Source organism: Coffea arabica, chromosome 8c (genome assembly GCF_036785885.1).
Source record: "Coffea arabica cultivar ET-39 chromosome 8c, Coffea Arabica ET-39 HiFi, whole genome shotgun sequence".
In the NCBI taxonomy this organism is placed as follows: Eukaryota; Viridiplantae; Streptophyta; class Magnoliopsida; order Gentianales; family Rubiaceae; genus Coffea; species Coffea arabica.
In genome coordinates, this window is record NC_092325.1 from 6,383,701 (window position 1) to 6,409,558 (window position 25,858).

Here is a 25,858-nt window from a genome sequence, read left to right on the forward strand (position 1 = left end):
CAACAACTTAACTATATATATATATAGGGATTATGCACTCTTTAAAATCTTATCAACAATAGTATGAGTATCTATATATAATGATTAGAAAATAATTTGTTCATCTAGCATGCACTTTATTTTGGAGTTGAATGTATCGAATACTCCCAAAATTATGCATTAAGTTTTCTAATTAAATATATTGAATAATTACAAAATATTTGAAATAATAGGAATTAAAGGTAAAGATATTATTTGTGTAAGTGACTTTTAAAGAGGCAAACACATTAAAAAAAAGATGCACAAAATATACAGTTTGATTTTGAAAAGAATTTTCTAAAATATTTAATCTATACTATATACAAAGGAAGAGATGGTTTATGGTGCAAGCAAATCTGGTCACTTTATACATTCTTTCTAAAGTTCCCTTTATAAATCTACCCACAATCTCATTTATGAATTTGTAATGGGTATGCGTTGCAGCAAAATGTAGGTTAGTTTTATTTTCTTGAAATTTAAATTCTATATACATATTCTAGATAGAATAGACATTGTAGCTGCAAGCTTTGGGGCAGAACGGACAGGATGTAGCAAAACATGGAGTTGGCCAAAACTTGGCACAATATAAACTATTTCTCCGTTTGGATTAGCTGTTTTTGGGGTGTTTTTGAAATATTTTATTATAACAGTGTATATGAAAAAATTTTACTGTAAATATTTTTTGTGATATTTTTTGGAGGGGTTTTTGGAATATATTTTGGGGTACCTTTTAAAATTAAAATATTTCTAAAATGCTTTTTAAAAATTAATACTACCACCCACAACCACCACGGCCACCACCCCCACCTACCACCTCCACCACCGCCTCCCTCCTCTTTTCTCCTCTCCTTACTCTTCCTCCTCCTTCTCCTCCTTCTTCCTCCTCCCCTTCCCTTCCTACCCCATCCCCCAACTCTCCCCTCCCCCTCTCGATCTAGCTGTGACCAGATTGCGGGAGGAAAGGGAAGCAAGGGAAAGGGAGGAGAAAGAGGGAAGGGGAAGAGAGGAGGAGGGAGATGGAGGAGAGGGAGGATGAAGGGGGAGGGGGAGGAGGAAGGGAGGGGGTGGGTGGAAAATATTGTAGAATTTATTTTTAAATTTTTTTGTATATTTGTGAGTTATTTTTGATATATTGTATGGATGAAATATTTTTTGAATTATTTTTATTTGTATATTACTGTAGTATTGTATTTAAAAAATTAATTTTTGAAAAATAGACCAATCCAAACGAAGCTTAATTTTTGAAAATTGGATCTACCCAAGTGTAAGCCAAATCTTGAAGATAATTGAACCCGTGTGCTATCATCCGGTTTGTGACACATTTGGGCTTTTTACTCACACTTCTAGTTGTCATGGGCTTGAATCAGAATATTTTTCTCCCTTGAGACCGTAATCTCTCCCTAGTAACCCCCTAAGAAAAAAAGAAATTTACATTCTATTGTATCTTACATATATAGAAAAAGCTAAGACTTCTTCTCCCACATTGATCCACCTGGCGGCATTAGAGGATGGAGAAAATTTTTCTTCCTTTTATGTCCTGGGAATGTTTACTACTTCTGCTAATAGTATATCACTGTTGAGGGCATTTTGGCCTTTTTACATGAAATTACTATCTTGCCCAAAGAAAAATAACTAGCCACAAAACAGTAACAAACTATTGAGGGTTATGTCTGACTTTTTGCGCATATTCTTTTGCTTTACTTCTGAGTCTTTCATGTCTCTTCCGCGCATATTCTTTTGCTTTTACTTCTCAGTCTTTCATGTCTCTTGCCCTCTTTCCTTAGACCAAAGAAACCGGTAGTTGGCATTAGCTCTGTTCTCCACTTATTCTTTGTCTCCATTATGAAAGACAAGAAGCCAAAAAGTCAAACAACTTTAGCACCGATGGCAGGGAAGGAATTCATGTTCATTTGCACTTCATTTTACAACTTTAGCCCATCATCTTTGTTTTCTTCTTCGTTTCTTTCTCTCTGTTTCCCGTTTCTTTATTTCTCCTTTTTTTTCTTGCTGGTTCAACGAAGAAAAGTACAACTTCAATTCTTCCATCAATAGCCAATTGTTTAGAAGTGTTTTTGACTTTTTCCCTAGCATTCTTGCCCTCTCTTTCCCGTTTTTTCCGTTTCGTTTTCTTTTTGCTTCAGAAGAAGCATATTTGCAGATTTCATTTTCTTTTCATGTTGAGCTCTACCTTTTCTCCTTCGTCCCTCCCTCTCTGTTTCCATTCCTTTGTTTCTCTTTTGTTTTCTTCCTGGATCAGACAAACAAAAGTACCAACTTATCTGCTCCAACACCTGGTCAATAATTTGACCATCTTTTCCCCCAAAATATGGCCGCTCATCCATATCCCAATCGAGCTATTGTTCCAGAAAGAGTCAATTGTGGCTGCTCATCCATATCCCAACTATGCGATTATTCCACAAAGAGTCAGGTATGAGCTATGATTTCCACCTATTACTAGAGATATAGGGTTTGTCCTTTTGCCTTCCTTTTCATTTGCCAGTTCACAAATTATCGAAAATGAGAAGAAAAATCTCTAACAACTCATCAATTTTGTGTCTTTATATACATTAGGAACACAAACACTGCTCACAAAAAAAATCAACGCTTCTTCCTCCTTTTGCTCTGTAACATCTCCGAGTAAAGGTAACTACTCATATTCTGTGCCTAATATTTTTCCCCACCAGTCTTGAAGAGATTGGATAATCTATATACTTTCTATTTTTGTTGCCAAATTTCTTCAGGGGTTTAATTGCACTTTGAAAGAATTGGTGCAGAAGAGCTTCTGATTTAGCGTTCACAGATTTCAGCTGTAAGTTCGTTTGCTTTCAGTTATTACTTGTCGACTGAATTTTTTTTCCCTTACTTTTTTTGTTATCACTTTTAAGTTCCCTTGCGAGTATCAAGTCCATAGATTGTAAGTTCTCCTATTTTTTTCCTCCAATTCAACGAATATGGTATTTTTGAGTGGTGGATAGGATGGGATAGAAGGTTGTGTAGGTGAAATAGATTTTGGTTGTTGATAGAGCAAAGGAATGGTCTGATACTTGGTAATTACTTGTATCCATGTTTTTGGGGTCTAAAGTCGTGGATTTGCAAGTTGGACACGGCAGTGACTGAGACGGATAAACTATAGCTGTTTTTAAAGAAAAAGTTACTAATAAATTACAAATTTTTATTACAAAAAGGATTCCAACAACAAAAAGGATTCTTGGTGGTCAAAAACAAACGGAAACACCTATACTATACGGGGACAAAAATTGGATTAGATTCATTGTATCAGGTTTATTACAAAAATTAATAGTTAGTGTGTCTATCATTCCTCTAATTAGCTTTTATTTTTCTTACATGATCAGTTAATAAGTGCAAAAATTTTTGGTTTGTGCAAAAAGCTTCATGGAATATATTCTGGTAGTATATGAAATGAGAAGGAACCCTGCTGGCAATCAGTCACTCTCACCTGTACAAAAGAAGATTCGGACTATCAACCCCAAATTTAAGTAATTTATTTAGGGGATTAAAAAATTCAGTACAGTTGTCTTATTTGTCCATATTTTATAGTACAAGAGGCAAAAAAGTAGATCCGACTCTAAATATCATCGATTACTCACTGTTGACCACATTAAGTGTCACAGTCAAAAACAAAATATATATGAGAGTGTTGAATGAGAGTGTTGGTATCTATTATACTGTAGATCACGGCATATATATATATATATATATATATATATATATATATATATATATGTAGGAGAAAGAAAGAGTTATTTTGTTTGTGTTAAATAGAATACGTGTAATAATAGGCGCAGCAATTGGTACAAGACATTTTTCGATAACGCCGACGACTCGGTTCCGCATGTAATTATATATATATATATATCCCAAATGAGTCGACTGCATGAATAATCAACGACCGACAAAACCACAAATGGAGACCCAAATCCACAAGACTCCTTACCCTGGAGTAAAAAAATTCCAACCTGCAACAGAAAATTAATTCAAGATGTACAGAGTATTGATCTAGAAGATTGACATGAGTCACGAGTGCCCCAAAAAAGTGGGGATTGGATGGATGGATGGACCGACCGAGAAGAAGAAGAAGGATGATGATAACTAAAAACACACTAATAAAACATTGCAAGTAGGCAAAGAAATCGGTAGGTGTACTCATGGACGCTCTTTAAAGTTGATTTTTCCAACTTAAAAAAGAGGCATAAACCAAAAAGGGGATTTTTTTTTGTTTCTTTTCTTTTGGGGGAAGGCCATTGTGTGTACAACAGATTGAGTTCATCTCTTGTGCTTGTTGTTGTTCAGCTTCTAATATAATATTGGAAATCCTCAGATACAAGCTTGAGGGTAGGTGTAGGTGGGTGGTATTTCTTAATATTTCAGCTACTTTTCTCCTTAACAGATTCACATTCATTTAAAGTGTGCCTAATTATATTTTCGCCTCTTTCTAATTTTTTCTCATCTGAGTATAGTTTAAACATATTGGATAATTTGTATAGTTTTACATTGATGCCTTTCTTGTACAATTTATTTTGGTTGCCAACCTTTTTCAGGGGTTTAGTTACGATTTAAAAGAGTCGGTGCTAAAGAAGCTTTGGTTTGGGGTTGGCAGATTCATATTAAGGAATTGCTTCAATTCAAGGTTATTCCTTCTATTCCTTCACTACATCTTACAATTTTCGTGCTTAAGTTTTGTTCTGCTTGACTACACCCTGGAGAATATCATAACTGAATCTCTATGCTGATATGATTTTTCTTTCTCAGATTTTGCCTCTTACTATTTAATCACTCTAATTCGTTGAATATGACGGTCTCAAACAATTAATCTCATGTTTGTATCTCTTGGTCAGCTGCTTGTATCTAACAGTTTGGATTTCATATGTATAGAAGTTAGCTTTACTCTCTTCATTAGCTATCATTAGTGACATTTCATTACTCCTACTTTCATTAAAATGAAAAGAAAAAGGAATGTAAATAAACCCTTTAGTTTAGTAGATGAGTGGTTCGATGAATGTTACAATGCTGAGGTTTCATTAAAAAGGAACGCAAATAGCTCTCATACAATAGAACAATCTGAAGAGCTATCAACAAACCTCCCATTTTCTCAGGCTCATCCTGCTAATCCAATCCATATGCATTCTGATACTACATATGTCAATATTCAGACCTCAGGAAATAATGCTCATCTAATTCGTCCCACCTTCCACTTTATGACAGACCCAAATAGTAACATCATTAGGAAGGATCATGAGAATTATACTAATGAAGTTGTCCCTGTTTCTAAACATTTATCCTCTTCCAATGTCGCATCTATGCATGGATTAGATAGTTCTCATTTAAGGACCTTAAATCAATCAAATCATAACCGGCTCCTATTAACCTCTAATATTGACGAGGTTTATGCTCACTCTCACAGTTCGCCTTCCATCAATTTTACATGTATCCCTGAAATCCATACTTCTCATATCAAGAGCTGCCCTCAACCTAATGATATTGATCTTAGATCAAGCTCAAATAGAACATCTTCTTATCAAGACAGCTTTAATGAGAACTATAATCTCACAGTCACTCGACTTCGTGGTATAAGTGGAACAGCAAATGTTTCCACTTCTCAACCAACTTCCTCAGTACTACCTCTCTCTGCTATTCTTTCTCATCCTTCTGCATATGATCTTGAAGAAAAACGCTTCGAGAAAAAGAATTATAGAAGACAAGCATACATAAAGTGGAAATCTAAGAAATTACGTAGACATGGTTGCACTAAAATCCAACATGTACCACCTCTGAGATTGGAAAGGATTGAGAATTGCACAGCTGCTACCAACTCTGCATTACAATCCGATGTACAATCACTAACCCAAAAAATGATAAGACGCATTACAGGTAAGACGCATCCGAGTGGAAGAGATTTGCTAAGGTTCATACCTGATTACCCTGATAGGTTACCATTGGAGCCGCAGTGTCAGCATTGCGGAGCAAAGAAATTCTATTCTGAGACAATGAATTTCTGTTGTTCCAGCGGTGAAGTAGTTCTCTCTCAAAATAAACTCCCTAATGTTCTAAAAGAGCTCTTAACTTCAACTTCAGAAGAAGCAAAAACCTTTAGAACTATGATTAGAACTTATAACAACCACTTTGGTGTCACCTCTTTTGGTGTTAAATATGACAAGAAACTTTGTAGAAGAAATAAAGGAATCTATACATTTAGAATTCAAGGGCAAATTTATCATTTTTTAAACAACTTAAACTCAGCCAATGATCATGGCGAAAACCTTCAATTATATTTTCATGATCCTGAAATTGAGTTAGCCAATCGAATAGCATCTTGCCCCAGGTTATCAGAAACTTTAGTTAAGAAACTCATGTCCGTGTTGGAAAACAATCCATACGCTAAATTTTTTCGAACTTTAAGTGGAGTGCCTAATCTTGATCATTATCACATTGTCCTAAAGAGCATTCCTGGTCTAGACCAGAGAGTCTATAATAAACCTACAAGCTCACAAGTAGCAGCTTTGTGGATTGAAGGTGAAGACAATAGTCAAACAGGAAAGCGAGACATTAGAGTGCACACTCATAGTGGGACCTCAAAAAATATTCAATATTATTATGGATGTTATGATCCACTTCAATACCCACTAATGTTTCCTTTTGGTGATCTAGGATGGCACCAAGGCATTCCGAAAAAGGGAATAAAGGCACAAACTAAGAGATTGAGAAAAAAAAAACTTACAACCGAATCTATTTGCCCCATCAATGTCTCTAATGTAGATGAATTACTTGAGAATGAAGAGGCTGGTAAGTAAATACAAGTTTATTAATCAGCACTCTTTAATGTAAAATTTCACAAAAATATCAACTAATAAAAAATTTTCTTCTCATTTTACACAGTAATGAGTAGCTTTCAAGAAGATCCAGATTTCGTTTCCGTGCGAGAGTATTATGCTTATAAGCTCCAAATAAGGGATAACGATGAATCATTCATCCTCCACTTTGCAAGACTACTACAACAATACGTAGTAGATCAATATGTCAAATTAGAAAGCCAAAGACTTGACTTCTTTAGAAATCAACAAGAGGAAATACGAAAGGAATTTTTACAAGGAATCATTGATGCTGTGACTACAGGTGAAACAGAAGCATCAAAAGTTGGTCAGCGAATCATATTACCACCCTCCTTCATTGGAGGACCAAGGAATATGAGACGCAAATATATGGATGCAATGACTTTGGTCCAAAAATTTGGAAAGCCAGATATCTTTCTGACTATGACATGTAATCCTAATTGGCCAGAAATAAAAGAATATTTAATTCATGGAGAAGAAGCACAAAATAGACCAGATTTGCTTGCTAGAGTATTCCACTCAAAACTTGAAGTCTTAAAAGACGAATTACTGAAAAAATGTGTTTTTGGTGAGGTGGCTGCCTATACTTATGTAATTGAATACCAAAAACGAGGAATGCCACATGCTCATTTCTTATTAATATTAAAGTCCAAATATAAATTATATAACGCAGAAGAATACGATAGAATTGTGTGTGCAGAAATTCCACGTAAAAAAATTTATCCTCATCTATATGAGATGGTAGTCAAACACATGCTCCATGGCCCTTGTGGTCCTGCTAATCCATCTAATGCTTGCATGACCAAGAATGGCGTCTGTCGAAATAATTATCCAAAAGATTTTTGTGAAGAGACCATTCAAACAGTAGACGCATATCCTCAATATAGAAGAACAAATAATGGTGTCCAAGTAACAATTAGAGGTGCTGTTTTAGACAATAGATGGGTTGTTCCATATAACTCATATCTATTAGCCAAATTTGATTGTCATTTGAATGTTGAAATATGTTCAACAATCAAAGCAGTCAAATATATATACAAATATATATGTAAAGGTCACGATAAAACAAGCTTTTGTCTTTCAGCATCTACTTTTGACAATGTCGTAGATGAAATCGAACAATATGTATCAGCAAGATGGATTTCTCCACCTGAAGCTGTATGGAGAATTTTCAGATTTTGCACAAGTGAAATCAAACCTGCAATTATCCATTTACAGTTACATCTTGAGAACTATCAACCGGTAATCTTCAAGAAGCGAGCTAACCTTCAAAGTGTCGCAAAAAATCCTCATTTCAAGAAAACAATGTTAACAGAATTTTTTCATATGAATAAGACAAATGAAGATGCACAAAGATTAAATTGTACATACTCAGAGTTTCCAGACCACTTTGTTTGGAAACCAAGCCAAAGATATTGGAAACTCAGAGAAAGAGGAGACTCTGTTGGACGAATAATGACCGCACATCCAACAGAAGGTGAGAGATACTACCTTAGACTCCTCCTTTCAAAAGTTCGATGTCCCACTTCATTCAAGGACTTGCGAACTTACAATGGCGTTACAGTAGATACATTTAGGGAAGCAGCATTAATTCGAAATTTATTGCAAGATGATAATAGTCAAGAAATCTGTTTACAAGAAGCCTCACATTTTAAGATGCCTTATGAAATGAGAAGGCTTTTCGCTACACTCTTAGTTTACTCTTGCCCAAATAATCCAAAACAACTATGGGAAAAATTCAAAGTGTCCATGTTGGAGGATCTTGTCCGATGCTCAACATTAACATTTAAAGAAATTGAACATAAAGCTCTACAACAAATAGACGGTTTTCTACAAACAATGGGCAAGAGCATACGTTCTTACAACTTAGTCCCACCTGATTTGTCATATAACAACGTAGAAGACCTGACTAGAGAATTACGAGCAGAAAAAAGCATTCTTGTTACAGCTCATGATTTGAATGGAATCGACATGCTTAATGAAAAACAAAAACAAGCATTCAAAGTTATTACTGAGAGAATTTATTCAGGAAAAAGCGGCGCTTTCTTTATAGATGGTCCTGGAGGAACAGGGAAAACATTTCTCTATAGGACTTTATTGGCAGATGTGAGGAGCAAAGGCTTTCTTGCACTCGCAACTGCCACTTCAGGAATTGCAGCTTCTATTTTACCGGGTGGTAGGACTGCACATTCTCGATTTAAGATCCCAATTGATATTTCTGAGGGTACAACATGTAGAATTAGCAAACAAACTTCTCTGGCAACAATGATTAGACAAGCAAAGTTAATAATTTGGGATGAAGCACCAATGTCCAAAAAAACAGCAATTGAAGCATTGGATGATTTGTTAAAAGACCTCATGGATTCAACTCAAATTTTTGGGGGAAAAATTGTTGTCCTCGGAGGAGATTTTAGACAAACACTTCCAGTAGTTCGAAAGGGAGCAAAAAGTCAAATGATAAATGCCTGTCTAATCAATTCTCCAATATGGGACAAACTTGAGAAACTAAACTTAAGTGAAAATATGAGAGCAAGATTAGACCCCACATTTACAGAGTTCCTATTAAAGATTGGAGATGGGACAATTCACACAGAAGCTAATGATTTAGTGAAAATTCCACCTTCTATCTTAGTTCCTTATACTAATGAATCTGATGCACTGCAAAAACTGATCCAAATGGTCTATCCTGAAATCACCAATGGATCACAAATCTCATCTCCTTTCTTAAACAAGGCAATACTAACAACAAAAAATCCATTTGTTGATGAGATAAATAATGCTCTCATAGATAGATACCCCGGAGAACCAGTTGAATACTTGAGTTATGATGAGACATTAAATGAAAATCATCAGGCCGAATATATCGACTTGCTGAATACATTGACTCCCAGTGGTTTACCGCCACACAGATTAGTTTTGAAACCAAATGCACCAATAATTCTCTTAAGAAATCTCGATCCAACTGAGGGATTATGCAATGGCACAAGGCTTACAATCAAACTCCTCAGTAAAAACATCATTCATGCTACCATATCATTTGGTGAATTCTCTGGAAAAGATGTATTTATTCATAGAATTCCAATGCAACCACCAGCCGACGACCAATATCCAGTCCCATACAAAAGGATCCAATTTCCAGTTCGCTTGTGCTTTGCAATGACTATCAACAAAGCACAAGGACAGACCTTAGACTTTGTGGGTATATATTTGAAAGAACCTGTGTTTTCCCATGGTCAATTATACGTTGCTCTCTCAAGAGCAAAAACAGCCTCAGCAGTTAGAATACTAATAAAACCAGCCTATTTTTCCCCTCATCAGATGGACAAAACAAAAAATATAGTGTATAAAGAAGTATTTCAGCATACAGAACCACTACAAACAAGTACATTCATGACTCATCTCTCTTACTATTTTTATAGTGTTTTCCTATATATGCAACCCTTTACCAGTTATAATTACTATTTCTCATTCGAAATAATAGAATTCTTACTATACTTCATTCTAATGCAGGTCAAAATGCCTAGACATATCTCAACTGTGCTGGACATTGACAAAGAATCAGACAAATGGACAGTTCTTATTCAAGTAGTTGAGAGGAATCACATTCAGTACACTCGGAAAGCACCACCTAGAAGGATCCAACGATTCATGCTCACTGATGCCCAAGTACTTTACTAACTACTATGTACATTCATCACCTAATATAAATAACTATAGATTAATTCCATTCTTACAATGACTTATTCAATGTTTTTTCTCCTAGCCTATCCAAGACAAAAATGACTGCATAGCTATATTTACACTTTACTACAAAATAATATTTGATTTCTAATTTACTCATACCCTATCCTTTAGAAATTCTTGCACTTTAAAATTTTATGTATTCTATATATTTGAAGATCTGCTTGCATAGGATTACTTAGCAAAAATAGCCTAAATATGATATTTCCAAATTTCAGTTTAGTTGCAAGTTCACTTTTATCTGGACTATTAATTTACACAACACATTCTGGATGTATACATAAATATACAATCAGTACTAACCACTAACAACCACCTATATTAACAAGACTTAATAAATTTATATTTCTAACTTTTAAAAATTTGTATATCTTCAAACTGATCCAAATCAATGTTTAACACCTTCTGAAAATTCAGTCTCAATAGTAGTAAAACAAAAACAAAACATAAACAACAGCTTTCCTTTTTCTCTTCTAACCTGAGATTCATGAAAACAGAAAAATTTAGCATTCAAAGTTCAATATACAATGCTATGCTAATAAATCAGACTTTCCTATAACACTCTCACTATGTAGCAGAAAATTCATACAAATTGCTTCCTCTTGCTGTCTTTTTTAATTCACCAGAATATTGAACACATTTAAATAACTTTAACCACTTTGAATCATCTTCTTGCTGCTCATAATAATTACAAATTCATTTACTTTTATCTCATACATGATCATCAATCATAATCACCAATAAAACATGAACAACAGTTTCTTCCTATTCCCCTCAATTTACAATCCATAAACGTAAGCTTCCACTATACATAGAGGGTCAAAAAAATGTTAATTGTTTATGATTTACTTTAAAAAAATCACAAGTCGTACTTGATTGCTCCTTCCTGATTGCATACTCATTCATCCAGATATCCATATACAAGATACACAATAATGTTACCTTATAGTATACTAACTCAACTACAAACATTACAAACAGGGAACAAAAGTCTCTGCAGCAGCCTATGAAAATTGCATCCGACTGTTCAGAAATCTGTTAGTTCCATACCAGCGATACTACATCTCTGGTGCAACTATTATCAATGCTGTTCCTACATACAAAGTTAGCGAATATCCGTACTCTTGGGTCATTCATTACTCAACTTTGATTGAGCGCTACCTCGAACCAATTCCTCCAATGCTTCCATGTCCTTTCACCTTTGACAACTTTTCTGATGCACATAAACATGCAGAATCTGATATTACTCTGATAAGTAAGTGTTATATAAAAAACATATCTCTGCAGAATTTTATCCAATTTTACATTCTTAGATACTTTCAAATCTGACTAACTACTTCAAACTATAGGTGTCAAAGCATTGGTCATATATGCCTTCCCTCAAAAAGAAACAACTCCAGATTCAGTCACAAGGGATTTTCTCATTATAAATGAAGAGTAAGAAATCTCACTTCCCTCTATTATTTGACACATACATTATTATTTAACATCATCCTTTTTATTGAGTCTTTATTGTTTAAAGGAAAAAATTGATGCTTCTCACTTTATGGAATGAGTTCCAAGAGTATGAAGGCAATATCCTTGCAAACACCATTGCAACTGCTCCTATGATCTTTGCTATGAGAGTGAAAGTCTCTACTTTCAACAGTGAGTCCCTTACTCTAAAATTTCTGTATACATTCATTACATATCACTCATATTTCTCACACATAAAAATCTTAATTCTCTGCTTAAACAGGTTTGTCATTAACAACAATAGGACTATCATGCATTCTCATCAATCCACCAGTCCATGACGAATTGCCACTTCGTGAATGGTATAGCATCCATAAAGATGAAGTTAAGATTTTATTGGAAGCAAAAGCATATAAAGATCCAGAATTTCTGCTTCCACCACCAAACCAAGAGCACATCAAGACCATTCATGATGCATTAATCTCATTCTGAACAGTAAGAATGCCTAACTTTTTCCCTAACCAATCAGTTTTATCATTTTACACTTCAACTTCGAAGAAAATGAAATAGTAATACACTAGAGTTCAATTCATTTGCAGCAAAAAACAGCATGGATAGGCGGTACAGTGCAATTATCATTTGGCCAAACTCGCTTTTGGTACACTGCATGCTCAAATTGTTTGAAAACTGTTGAAGCAGATACAGATTGGATCATAAAATGTTCATCATGCAGACAAGAAGCTGAAGTGGAACTAAGGTATTGTTTCTCATCTAGCCTGTTTAAAATTAACTCTTTTATACTATACATTGTACAATAAACTAAAACTCGGACATTGCACATAAGGTGTCGCATTGGAATAACAGTGACCGATCCAACTGCAAGCATTCAATGCTTAATATCTGGAAAAGAAGCTGAAAGACTGATACAATTGACTGCTGCGCAGCTTAAGGATGCAGAGGCACATGTACATCAGCACATCTAACTTTCAAGTTTTTGTTCAACATTTATATACAGAAATACTAATATATAAACACTCACATTGATGCTTATCATTTCAGGGAATAACAATGAACCAAGAACTCTCTGCCATCATGAAAAAGGACAGGTTGATCTGTTTTATCAAAACATATGAGACAACTTTTCAAGGACAACTTCAAAGAAGAAATGCAATCATCAAAGCCTACCCAACAGCTGAAGTCCCCAACATATCATTGGCTCTATTAGATTCACCACCAACTCTCCAAGCTTCAGAAACTGGAACAACATCAAACACCAAGCAAAAACAAGTCATAGAACAACAAACGTTCACACCAACAGCCAAGTTGCTCCTTCAAGAAATAGCCGAATCCACTGCTACTAAAAAAAGCTTCATCACTAAATCAACAACTGCTGCAACAACTAGCCACAAACTGCTTGAAGACACTGCTACCTCAGCTTCACCAAATACCACCCCAATCGACGAAACTGCTGCCAGCCCAACAAAGAAACCAAAACAGGAAGGAAAAGGGAATTGAACACTCCCCAACCCTTACTAAAACCTTTTGATATTGCTAGAGAAGAACTTAGCAGGTCTATCATGCCTAAATTGTAGTTTTAGAATCCATTGCTCCAATATTTTTTGATAGAGCAATGCATTCTAATACTTAGAATTAATACCTCCTCCCTCACCTGCTAACAACTCCTATTACCAGAACCATAAACCTGTAAAGCCTAGGTTCATGACTTTGTCAAGCTGAAAATGCAGTATTAGAATCCATTGCTCCAATATCTTTTGATAGAGTAGTGCATTCTAATACTCATATGTCATATAAGCTTCTCTAGCAATCAATAATATGTGCAGTACTTCTATACGTTCCAAATGAGTGGTTTACTTTTCATATAAGTTAAAAATTTACATATGTTTCTCCATATATCTACTTTATTGCACTCATTTAATTACAAGTTGAAAGTGTTGGTGCAGAAAAGCCTTTTATTTGGGGTTCACAGATTTGCACTAAGGAATTGCTTCAATTTCAGGTCACTTTCTCCTCTTCCTTGACTACACGCTATAATGTTTGTGCTTAAGTTTTGTTATATTTCATCTATTATTCATAATTTTTTCAGTTGTAGGTTCGTTTGATCTCACTTATTAATTGAACGTATGCTTTATACGATTATGGTGAGGTTGGCTAATCAATAGATTTATATGTACTAGAAGCAAACGAGTATGATCAAGGAAGATCACCTACTTGCTGCAATCAAAGTTGCTGCTTCTATCAGGGGACACAACCTATCAGTAAGCTTTTCTTCACATAATTGGCCTTAAGGTCAACGAAAAGACTGCAGCATCATAGCATTATCTCATCTTACTTCACTTTACCTTAACTTTGTTGGTAAATCCAGGGATCAGGAATTTGATAAAATGAAATTCAATGAGTGAAAATTGAGATGTCCCTTTTTGTGCTATATAAATTCTTATGTTCTAAATTATTGAATTTCACATATACTGATTATCTATGGTTTACATTTCTAGCTGCATGGTTTTGTAAAGAAAGGGAAATTGCAGGATGCCCTCACTAGCATCGGCCTTCTAATCATTCCTGTTGGAATTCATAGGAAACTAGCAATGACTAAATATGACCTTTTTAATATCAATCCTCACATTGTTAGGACTCTATGAACGAATTTCAAAGTGCTGTGCGAAAGCTATTATTCGCATGGTGCCATTTGGGGCTGCAATGAACGTCACATCTTGCCATCAAACATTTGGGCTGCAAGGAATTTCAAAGTGTTTGTAAAGTTACGCACTATTGTTCTACGATTCAGTTAATTTTGTTTTGGCGTTGTCTAGATATCTTTATTATCAATATTTGGTAATTCAAAGTCCAACATGCTTGAATTAGCCAAAGATTTGAATTTTTTTTGGTCATAATTCTTCTTCAAGCTGTACAAATTATTGTAAAACTGTGGAATTGTATGTGATCGAGCTGTACAAATTATTGTAAAAATCTGGAATCATACGTGAGTGTGTATCTTTCTGCATGAAAGAAACATTGTGTGCTGTGAGTTAATTAACTTGAGTTTATTGTCTTCTTCATTCATGTTTATTTTTCATATTGCATATGCGCTCATTTCTCCGAGTTACGCATTTGCATAGACACTACATAAAACTTGCCAAGAATTTACATGTCATTCTTTAAAGAAATGAGAATACCAGCAAATTTTTCAATATTTTTGACACTATATATTGGGCATTGGCTGTGCCTTGCACAGCCAGAAAATCTCTAGTATACAAAAAAATAACGCTGGCACTAAAGATAGCCTTAAAAATAGTGACACGTTAATAACAATAATAAACAAAGGCAACAAATTTTAAAAAACAAAAGAAACCTTTCTAAGGTTAATTTGCAGTTTGCCTCTTTGGACTTTCCAATGATTTGCACTTGACACCCTCAACTTTAATATGGGATACTTTACACCCTAAGTTCATTAGTATACCCTATTTAGGGGTATTCAAACTTGGTACAAAATGTAAAACCAACAAAACTATTCCAGATCGAATATTGCCTTTTGATAAAGTAGAAAATTGATGTATATCCAATCCCTAATAATTTCTAACACAATTTGCAAATAGATTCTAAAATTAAATTTCTAATTTTTAATTACCAACTGCACTTCTAAATTATTTGCAATAATATTATAGTAATATACTATTACTTTTACTACAATATACTAAATGAATACATAGTGTTAACCTACTAATGTGTTATACAAATATGAATATGACACTGTGGTGTGTGTTGGGTCTGTTAGGATGATTTTTGGTAGTAATTAGCATTAGCTATTGAAACTTCGGAATTTCCCAAAGGTTCCAAGGAAATGAACCTATCTTTGGCTGGTTTCGCCCAGTAGTCTCTAGAAGCTAAATCTTTTTATAAGTTATGGAGAATGGCAATAGACGGTGGAAGTGATTATGGGCTTGTTCTCAGTTGATTATTTTATTGATTACGGATTCTAATTTTGAATGATCAATTCGTAATGTCCTCATTTATTTTTATATTCAGATTATAAATTTTTTTAGTAATTAAAAAGAGGTAAAATTTATAATCAATTAAAGAGTAGTTTTTACTAATTATAATTATTCTTTATAATCACTTTTTATAATCAGATTTTGCAAAATCTAAAACAAGCGAGAACAAGGCTGTTGTGCTATTGATCTCATGTGTAAGTAACTAAGAAAACAATGAGCAATAGCAAAATATCATTTGTTTCCTAAAAATATTTGCTTCACTTTACCTAATAAAACTTGACCCTAAAGGCCCCTCACCATTGAAAAATATGCATACTAAAACTAGTCCCTATATTTTAGTCAAAACAAATGTAATTCCTAAAGTATTCAAAATTAGCCAAACTGGTCCTTTGTTTTTGGTGTCAATTAGTTCAGATGGCAAATTATTGCCTAGCATCTGGTCTCAACATTTTACGTATTTGGTTCCTGTTTTTTCAATTGGTGTTGTTCTTGCATGAGTAATAGGATTTTTTTTTTTCTACAAGAGAACATGCATGAATGTCCCTTCAGAAATTATGCACCAAGCATCAGACCTAATTCCAAAAAAACTTCCCAAACCAGCTCTAGTTGGGCAAATATTTTTTAAAACATCTCTGTTTTAAGATATTGGTCGAAAAATGTTGTACTAACAAAATATAGCACTTTAAACATCTCTATTATAATCATGCACCTCTGTTTACATAAACCGTCACAAGTATTACACCCCACAAATAACTGAATAGCCAACTTAAAAACAGCAAATAGAAACAATCCACAACTTCTTATCTTTTTTTTTTTAATGGGGACAAAATTCTGAATGGAGACTGAAATGAAAGAATCTTGCTCATAATTCCAATCGCTTGCTATATTGCACAGAAAAACTGAAGCCTTAAACGCCACTTTATATTGAGTTTCATATTCTTCCTAATCCTAAGCTCTAATTTCCTCCCAAATCAAAAACAACATAAACCCATGAAGCATTGACCCATAAATCTTGACTTTCACTTAGAGGGCCAAGACATAGAGGTAAATAAACACCTCTCCAAACTATCTTCCACCATATTGACACAAAATTCTGAAAAAGAAAAGAAGAGAGAGATTTGAAACCCAAAACACGAAGACAAGAAATCTTTGCAAAAATGTAATAGTGGAGACTGGACAGATAGTTTATAATGGTTTGAAAGTACTATTCTGACTTGCACTGGAAGCCAATTGTCTAGTAAGGAGTTCAGCCAATCTAACCGCGAATTGTATTACTTCACAAAATGGCATGGGATCTTTTTTTTTTTTGTTTTTGTGCCCCGCCAGAGAGGTTTATAAAAGACCAATTTGATGATGTGTTTTCAACATCCCTCAAAGCTCAAACCATATCAAATTCTCCTCATCAACTCTTCTTTAACCCATCACCTTCCCCTTATCCTTATTTCATTTGAAACACTTCTATTTCCAATTATCTCTTCTTTTTCTCCCTGAAAAGTCAAGAAGAAAGATTCATGAAGAAGATTTATCGAGAATATTTGCTGCTGCAAGAACTTGGTAGCCCATCTTCATGATGATGGTTGTTGAACCCAACCAACATGGAACTCTCATTCCCGACGTAGTCAAGGTACTGCTGTCCCAAGGTTTGCTAATAAATTGACATGTATATCTTTCTTTCATGGAGACTAGCATGATAATTGCAATGATCTGGAAGATGAGGTATATCAGTACAAGAAAATGGGTCATTAGTGACAATATTCCTTAGTGATGATTTCAAAGTTGTCACATAATGGGGTTCATTAACCACAACATCGCAAGTTGTCACAAACTCGTCACAGAAGCCAACTCCAAGGACAATGTTGTCACAAACAAATTCCGGTTAGGAAACATGGAGAGTGCTAGAACAATTTTAAAAAAAAAAAACAAATTTCCATTCCTTTTCTTTGAGAACTTTACCTTATTGTCAATGTATTTGTGTACATTTTGTATTGTAATTGAAAAGTAAAACTAAAGAATGTTATTAATTAACTTCAAATCAATGTAAATAGAAGTTTCTAATTGGACCAATTGGTAAATTAGAAAAATCCTAAACTCCTTAATTAGCTAACTAAAGTAATTTACTAATTTACTATATGAATTTGGTGGACTTCAATTAAATAAATTCTTTTGAGGAATAATTATTTTTCCTTATGTAATAGATCTATTGCTATTAGAATGTTAAAAAAAAAGTTGATTCTACTATCAAGTACTTGTTGCATATATTATGAATATCTTGTCCACTTATTATGAAACTATAATTAGTTGAATCATAAAAGTTGATTAAGTAAATTAATACTTCTAGTTGAGATTCATGGAAAATTAGTATTAAATTCCTATAGATTCATGGTAATGCATGTTATCCATGTAAATTAGTACTAATACTACAACTTCATGCAAGATTAACAATTAAGATATAGGGATCATCATCCGTATATATATATAAATTAACTGAAGCATATATTATCATTAGGCATGGAATAGTAGATTTTTTTTCTTTTATCCAAATTAATCAAATATGAAAGAGTTAACTGAAGCATCTATTATCATTAGGCATGGAATAGTAGATTTTTTTTCTTTTATCCAAATTAATCAAATATGAAAGAGTTAACTGAAGCATCTATTATCATTAGGCGTGGAATAGTAGATTTTTTTCTTTTATCCAAAATTAATCAAATATGAAAGAGATATAAGATGTAATACTCCAAATTTACAATTCTACAAAACTGATAGAGTGTCAACACTTGTCTAACTATTAGAAGCTAATACAAATTTTGCCATCCGTTATGAAATATTTTACACAAATATTGAAAATAATAGTAATTACTAATATTTAATGGATTACACTTCAAATCAATATTAAAGGTTTTTTTGGTAGGATTAAATATTAAAGTAATACCTTGAGATAAATGTTTAAAGGACAAGCAAAAGTGGTGCCACTCGATCAGGATTTTTTCTTTTTCTTTTTGCATAAAATAAAAAATAAAACTAAAACATCAGCTCCTTAACTCTATGACCTCGTTTAACAAATGAGTTTGTTGGGTATTTGTCTAAAATTTTACTATAACTCACTGTAGATTTTTGAATTGTGTAAAAAATTTCTCTTTAACAAAAAAAAAAAAAAGAAAAGCAAATTATCCGGTTGGCCATTAAACTTTTGCAATCGTCGAGTTTTGGTCACTCAACTATTAAAAGTTTAGTTTTGACCACTAAAATGTATAAAGTTAAGACGCGAGGCCATTCTATTAGATTTAGCCTTTAAGTTCGCCGATCTGTCTGTCCACGCGATTTCCAAGACAAAAGGCAGGGTTAATTTAGGAAGTTCAACATGCATCTTCTTCTTCTTATTGTATAAACCTAAAGAAGGCAGAGTACCCGAGAAACTACAAGAGAGAAGGAAATGGAAGAAGCCCAACTTGGATTAGAGGAAGTAGGACCAAGGTCAACGCCACCAAGAGCCGTGCCAACAAGATCCATGCCGCCTGCCTCATGCCACATCCGCCTACTTGTGTTTGTGGGATGAAGACAGTAATGATAGCTTCATGGACTGCACAAAATCTGGGAAGAAGATTTGCCAAATGCGCATTGGGAGAGCCTATTCATCACTTTTTAATTGATTATTGTGAGATCCAGTAAAAGAGGCCTGCTTTTGGCTGGAATCTCTGCAGTATATATGAATTTTAAGAAGTAGATGCTTATAATTAATAGTTGAAGGGCTAGATAAAAATTAATAATCTTCTATTCAAAAATGATTAGATTGTCCTAAAATTGAATGAATCGACAAAATGGATTGGATGAAATTGATGGTTTGTTCAGAAGTCGATTGAATTATCTACCCATTGGTAGTTTCAAAAAATCATTGCAATGCATTAGTCTATGAGCCTCCTAAAATCAAGATTCGGCCTCAATATATTTATCGTCTCAACAATGAGGAATCATTTGTGATTTTTTTTCAAATTATTGTCCTTTACGCAAGGGAATTTTACCAGCTATGTTAAAAATGGCCAAAAGATGATTGTTAGATGCTCATATACCAAAGATCGTTCTATGAAAATGATCAGATCCTACCTTACCTCGTGCACTACCACTTCGGACAGTACAGGAAATATAAACGTGCAAGTCTCATTGGATTAAGTATCCGAGACATGAGGTGGTTTATTCCTAATACGGCATCCCCTAAATGGCATTCCCTTTCTAGGGTTTATGCATGATGTCATTTTATCAAAGCGCGTAAATATGCAGTACACCAATGAAGCATGACCTAAAGGAACCTCTTTTTGTATGTCGGGGTGAACCCAAAATGAAATGTGTTCATGCTGCAAATGCGAAACATTGAATTTAAACGTGTCACATTAAATAGGGTAGGCTCCTAGAGAGTACCATGCCAGGACTCTTATTTTCTAGGGCTTATGAATGCAATGAAGACAAAAATCAAGAAAAGTTAGTTTAATCAGATAAATACAAATAACACATTGTAGCAAAGCAGTACAAAAAGATAAAGCAATTAACAATCTTCTATCAAGTCTACATTGCTTACTTTGTTCACACTACTCGTACAACTTCAGCCTGTTGGAGAAAATTCTGGCAAAATCTTACACTCTGGTTTGTGGCAGGGGGTTCCTCGAGAGTCAAGAGGTACAATTACGGATACTACATTTTGATGTGATGGCATCTATATATTTGCAAGCCTTGAAGATGGAAGTATATCTGTTTTGACTAGTGTAGAGCTGGAGCCATGGTGCCAGATCAATCCTACAGCATATCTCCCTTCTAATCCAAGGTACATATCAGCTACATTTACTCTAAATAGATGATAGTAACTCCAGTCTCGCTTGTGCTTTATGTACAACAGCAGCACAAGGCTTCACCCACTTGCTATTGATGCTCATCCATCAAAATCCAATCAGTTTGCAGTAGGACTAACTGATGGAGGAGTTTGCATCGTCGAGCCACCGTACGTACCCGTGTTGTGGATGTGGCATGATGCTTTTAAACAATGATCCGGGGTAGCATTCAATTTCATGAGCTTTCTGTTTGTGGTTTTAGACACCTTAGGTTCTATAAATTCCTGACATTGAGGTGTACATTCTAGTTCTCCTAGCTCTAGGATATTAGACAGATGGTTCCTTGGTTCAAGTTTTGATTCTATAGTCTCAGTACATATTCTATACAACTATACAAAAGTCAAAAGTTTTTAAATTATGAATAGGCTCATCCGGGAAGTACTATATTGAGCTTCCTAAATTGACCCTTATCTTTTGTCTTGAAAATCGCATGGACAGACAGATCAACGAATTTAACGGTTAAATTTAATAAAATGGCCTCGCGTCTTAACTTTATACATTTTAGTGAACAAAATCAGACTTTTAATCATTTGCTCAAAAAAGAACCTTTCCTTTTTTCCATTTCTTTCTCTTTCTCTTTCTTTTTCCTTTTCTTTCTTCTCCTCTTCTTCTCCCCCACCTCACTGTTATTCTTCCCCTGCGCCGGCGACCAACACTGTCAGCCTTCTCTTCTCTCTCTCTCTCTCTCTCTCTCCCCCTCCCCTTCTCCTCCTCCCTCATTCTATTTCTTTCCTTTCCCCCTCTCTCCCTTCTTCTCCGTCACCTCCTTCCCTTCTTCTCCCCTCCCCTTTCCCCCTTTCTTCATTCTCCCCGCCATCTCCTGACAAATAAGTACTTAGTGATCTATATCACCAAATAGCATATTTAAAAGCACTTAACCACTTAATAAATATTTTTATTAAAAATTCTATTGGAGAAGTACTTTTTCAATAAACTACCGTAATCCCAAATGAAAATATAAGTTGTATATATAGGTTCTGTTTGGATTAGCTATTTTTGGAGATTTTTGTTGAAATATTTTACTGCAACAATGTAGGTGAAACATTTTTATTGTAGATGCTTTTAATGATGCTTTTGAAAATATATTTTGAAATATTTTTAAAATTTAAAATTTTAGTGAAATATGTTTAAAATTTTATAAAATCTTACAACCACTCACTACTACCCACAGCCATTCTCTCATCCCGCTCCTTCTTCCTCCTCTTCTTCCCCTCCCCTTTCTCCTCTCTTTTTTCCTCCCTCTTTTTCATCCTCCTCCGTTCTATTCCTTCCTATCCTTTCCCACCACCTCCTTCATCTCCCCCTTCTCCGCAACCAGATCAAATTTGGTCACCATAGCTGGCGACCAGAAAGAGGCAGCGAGGCAATAGGAGAGGGGTAGGAATAAAAGAGGAGGGGAGAAGAGGAAAAGAAAGGATGCAGAAAGAGAGAAGAAATGGGAAGGGAAGAGGGAGGAGAGAGGGGGAAGGGGCGAAGGGTGGCAGTGTGTTTTTGATGGTTGGTGGTGGTACTGAGTGATGGGTGAAGAAGAAAGAGGTTTTTTTTTGTATATTTTAAATGTATTGTGTTTTTGAGTTGTTTTTAGGATTTATTACTATAAACTTGATAGACAAAAATAGTTTTTTAAAAAACTCCTCAAACCAAATGGAGCAATGATATTTTAAAAATTACAGCATTTGTGATAACACTGGGATTCATATGTAAACTACTGTAAATTCACTAAATTGAGTGTGAGCAATGCTCTACATTACTTCCACAACTTTTTTTAGGTAATTTAATGTACAGGTATAATTAATTTTTTTAAACAATTATTTCTCACCCTCAATTTTTGGACACCTAGTCATATTGAGAATAGCTGAGAAATCTCACATTCAGCAAATCCTTCTTGGTTCAAGCAACGATTCTAGTGTTTAAATGTGTTTTTGCAAGCCAGACTAGAGTGATTAACTTGACTCTAATCTAGCTTCTATGGAGGTTGTTTAACAAGTTGAAGGACATTTAGTTTTGGGAAAAAAATTTTGTTTTAATTATAAATATTTGACATAAATTTGGGGCCTCACAACTTGCCACAGTTATGAATATTTTTGGTGATTTTTGACTAAAATTGAATGTAGACATTATTTTTTGGTAGCATTAGACTTGTAATTTAGTAACTATAATTTTATGTTTTAGCGACTATTTATTGATGAATGAATTATGTACTAAATTTGGTGACTAATGTAATCATTCCTCATAATTGTTATTGAATATTTTAATTTAGGGGCATTGTGTATTGTATCATTGTCTTAGAATGTCTGTAATACTAGTCAAATAGTGCCAAATTTTAAAAGAATTTGTCCCATCAAAATTTTCTTCTTTTTAATGATTTTAATGACTAGAACATGGGCTTCCATTTTTACCCCTCTATCTACTAGCAAAATTTTCCATTATTGATGGCTTAGCTTTTAAAGGACTAGATTGGCTAGGCATATATAATTGAAGAACTAAATTGGTCATAATAAAAGTGTCGCGCCCCATTTTTTAATAAGAAAAAAATAAAAGACGAGTTTAGAAAAATGGCTTTTGATTCAATTTTTGATTTAAAAGAAAATGAAAAAACATGGGTCTAAATGGGACTTGAAAATGCGACGATTTGACCCAAAATATAGTTTAAAAAGGGTTTTTTGAATGAAAAATGGGGTCGCCACTTAGTATAGAATTAAGGTGTACCAAGTCACCTAAAAATGAATTTTTAAAGGAAAAAAGTAGAAAACCCTTTTTAAACGACTCCAAGTCTACGAAAATCAGAGAAAAAGATTCGGGAGTCACATTTGAAGAAAGGGAAGGCAAGGATAAGAATCCAAGGCACCCTTTCAACCTAGCCAAGGCTAGTTGCACGATTTAGTCAAAGATTTTTTTATTTTTTAATCTAAAGATTTTTCATATTTGGATGTACTATATGAATGCAAACCCTAGACCTAAGAGGGTATCGAGGAATCGAAATTTCTTTTCAAAGCTTAATTGATGCCAATCACATTAATTATGATGCTCAATGTAGACTCTTTGGAGAGGTCATGAATAATGCAGAAAAATGAGGCTCTAAGAAAAGAAAAGGAGAATAAAAGTAATTAGACAAATATACGTGGCCCAAAAGGAATGTATCATGTCGGGTACGGAGAATTAATGTTCGTGACTCAATTTTCCCTTTAATAGAGGGAATACGAGCGTGCTAAGGCTAGAAAGCCAAATTCGTCCATATCCCATATCCAAGGGATTTCCCCTAATCTAATCAAACAGATGACCCTAATGACTAGAATGAAATGCAAAATCCTAAAATTGTATTTCAATTGTGGGAAAGGGGGTGAAGGTTCATGTAAAAATGTAAAACTAAAAAGGAAAAATGAATGAAGATGTAATGAAGGCATACAAGTATGTGCTAGCGCGGGAGACGGCCCTATTGGGTCTAGCATTGGACTAGCCCTTTACTAATGTTCTCCCACAAGCATTGGACTTGTAAGGGCTCGAGAGGAAATCCATGACTAGCATTGGATTAGCCACGGTAACGTGCATTCCATCCACATAATCATATATAATAATAAAAGCAAATAAACATGCAAAAGCACATAGTTTCACCTAGCACGTAGCACATAATCATGCTCATCTAGATGCAAAAACCTAGGGAAAGCAATTAAATACATAGGCAGGCAAACACGCAAGCAAAATGATGCAAGCAAACAAATAAGCCCTAACTATTACATTGGGAAACCCTACTACAATCTAAAAGGGGAAATAAATAAATAAATGATTAAAGAAATACCTAACTATTACAATTGTGGCATTTAATTGCTTTCTCCAAATAATTACAAATTAAATTAAAATAAATATATAAAATTAAAGCCAATTAAGAAAAATAAATAAATGAATGAAATGAATAATAAATAAAAATATTCAAGAGACATGCAATTAAACACGTAAAGTCACATAAGGCACGTAGGGTCAAATAAAATAAGAAATGAGAGATAGGGTGTACCTCCTTTGAGTTAGGTCCCTAATGAAGTGAAATCACTTATTTACCCTCCAAAATAAAAGAAAGGGTCAAAGCATCGCTTTAATTGACAAATAATTATGGAATTGAAAATAAACATGAAATTGAATCAATTAATTCATGTAAACAACCTACATTGAAGAAATTAAAACAAGTAGGACTTGATTGCAAAAATTAACAAATTTTTGGGGTCAAAATTAAAGAAAAATACAGTTTAGGGATCCATTTGCAATTAGACTTGGGACCCAATTGAAAGAAGTTAAAAGTTTTTAGGGCCATAGTGAAATAAAGAGAAAATTGAGGGATCAAACTACAATTTTAGAAAGTTTTTCATGCATGCCACGAGGCTTTCTTTGTTCTTATTTCTGCAAATGAAGCTATCCTTTTGCAATTTTTATCCGCAAGCTCTCAGCAGCTCTCAAACACACTTAAATTCAATATGAACTAAAACAACGAGACAACCATCTAATCCTCTCACTTTGCAGCATAAAACGTTAGATGTAAACACTAAAAGTCGGACAAAAGGGTATGCAAATCTGGACAACTCATGATTTTTCTGCTACTTTGAGATTTCAGTAATCACATATGGCAAATTTTAATACAATAACCTCAAACCAGAAACAATTCCAAGTTCTACATAAGCTTATCATCCAAAAACTTAGTAAACATGCAAGAGAAAAACAATAGGGATGAACAAAACACACACAACAGCAAGAGATGCAGTAGACTACAAACATCAGCGACAAGACTACAAACATCGGCAGCTCCATGCTCCAACATGCGATTGAATGGAAATATACATTAAAGACCCAAGGAGAAAAACTTGCAGCAAATATGCACACCACCTACCAAACCGAACACTACAGAACTCACAAACTTCAAACA

At 34.3% G+C, this 25,858-nt stretch overlaps 1 protein-coding gene across 2 annotated transcripts; it reads left to right on the plus strand.

The window, feature by feature from the left end:
* Positions 1-1,753: 1,753 nt before the first annotated feature.
* Positions 1,754-13,922, plus strand: LOC113706624 (replication protein A 70 kDa DNA-binding subunit B-like). 2 transcript variants are annotated; one of them, XM_027228551.2, is made up of 12 exons: positions 1,754-2,446; positions 2,590-2,661; positions 2,760-2,827; positions 4,578-4,666; positions 10,377-10,532; positions 11,589-11,862; positions 11,957-12,044; positions 12,130-12,254; positions 12,346-12,557; positions 12,662-12,819; positions 12,907-13,027; positions 13,122-13,922. In XM_027228551.2, exons 5-9 carry the CDS (start codon positions 10,383-10,385, stop codon positions 12,552-12,554), a joined length of 846 nt encoding a protein of 281 aa, XP_027084352.1. In that variant the 5' UTR covers positions 1,754-2,446; positions 2,590-2,661; positions 2,760-2,827; positions 4,578-4,666; positions 10,377-10,382; the 3' UTR covers positions 12,555-12,557; positions 12,662-12,819; positions 12,907-13,027; positions 13,122-13,922. The 2 variants fall into 2 exon arrangements, 1 of the variants encoding a protein (XP_027084352.1); XR_011820542.1 differs by lacking the exons at positions 1,754-2,446; positions 11,589-11,862 and having other exon boundaries at positions 2,487-2,661.
* The last annotated feature ends 11,936 nt before the right edge of the window (positions 13,923-25,858 follow it).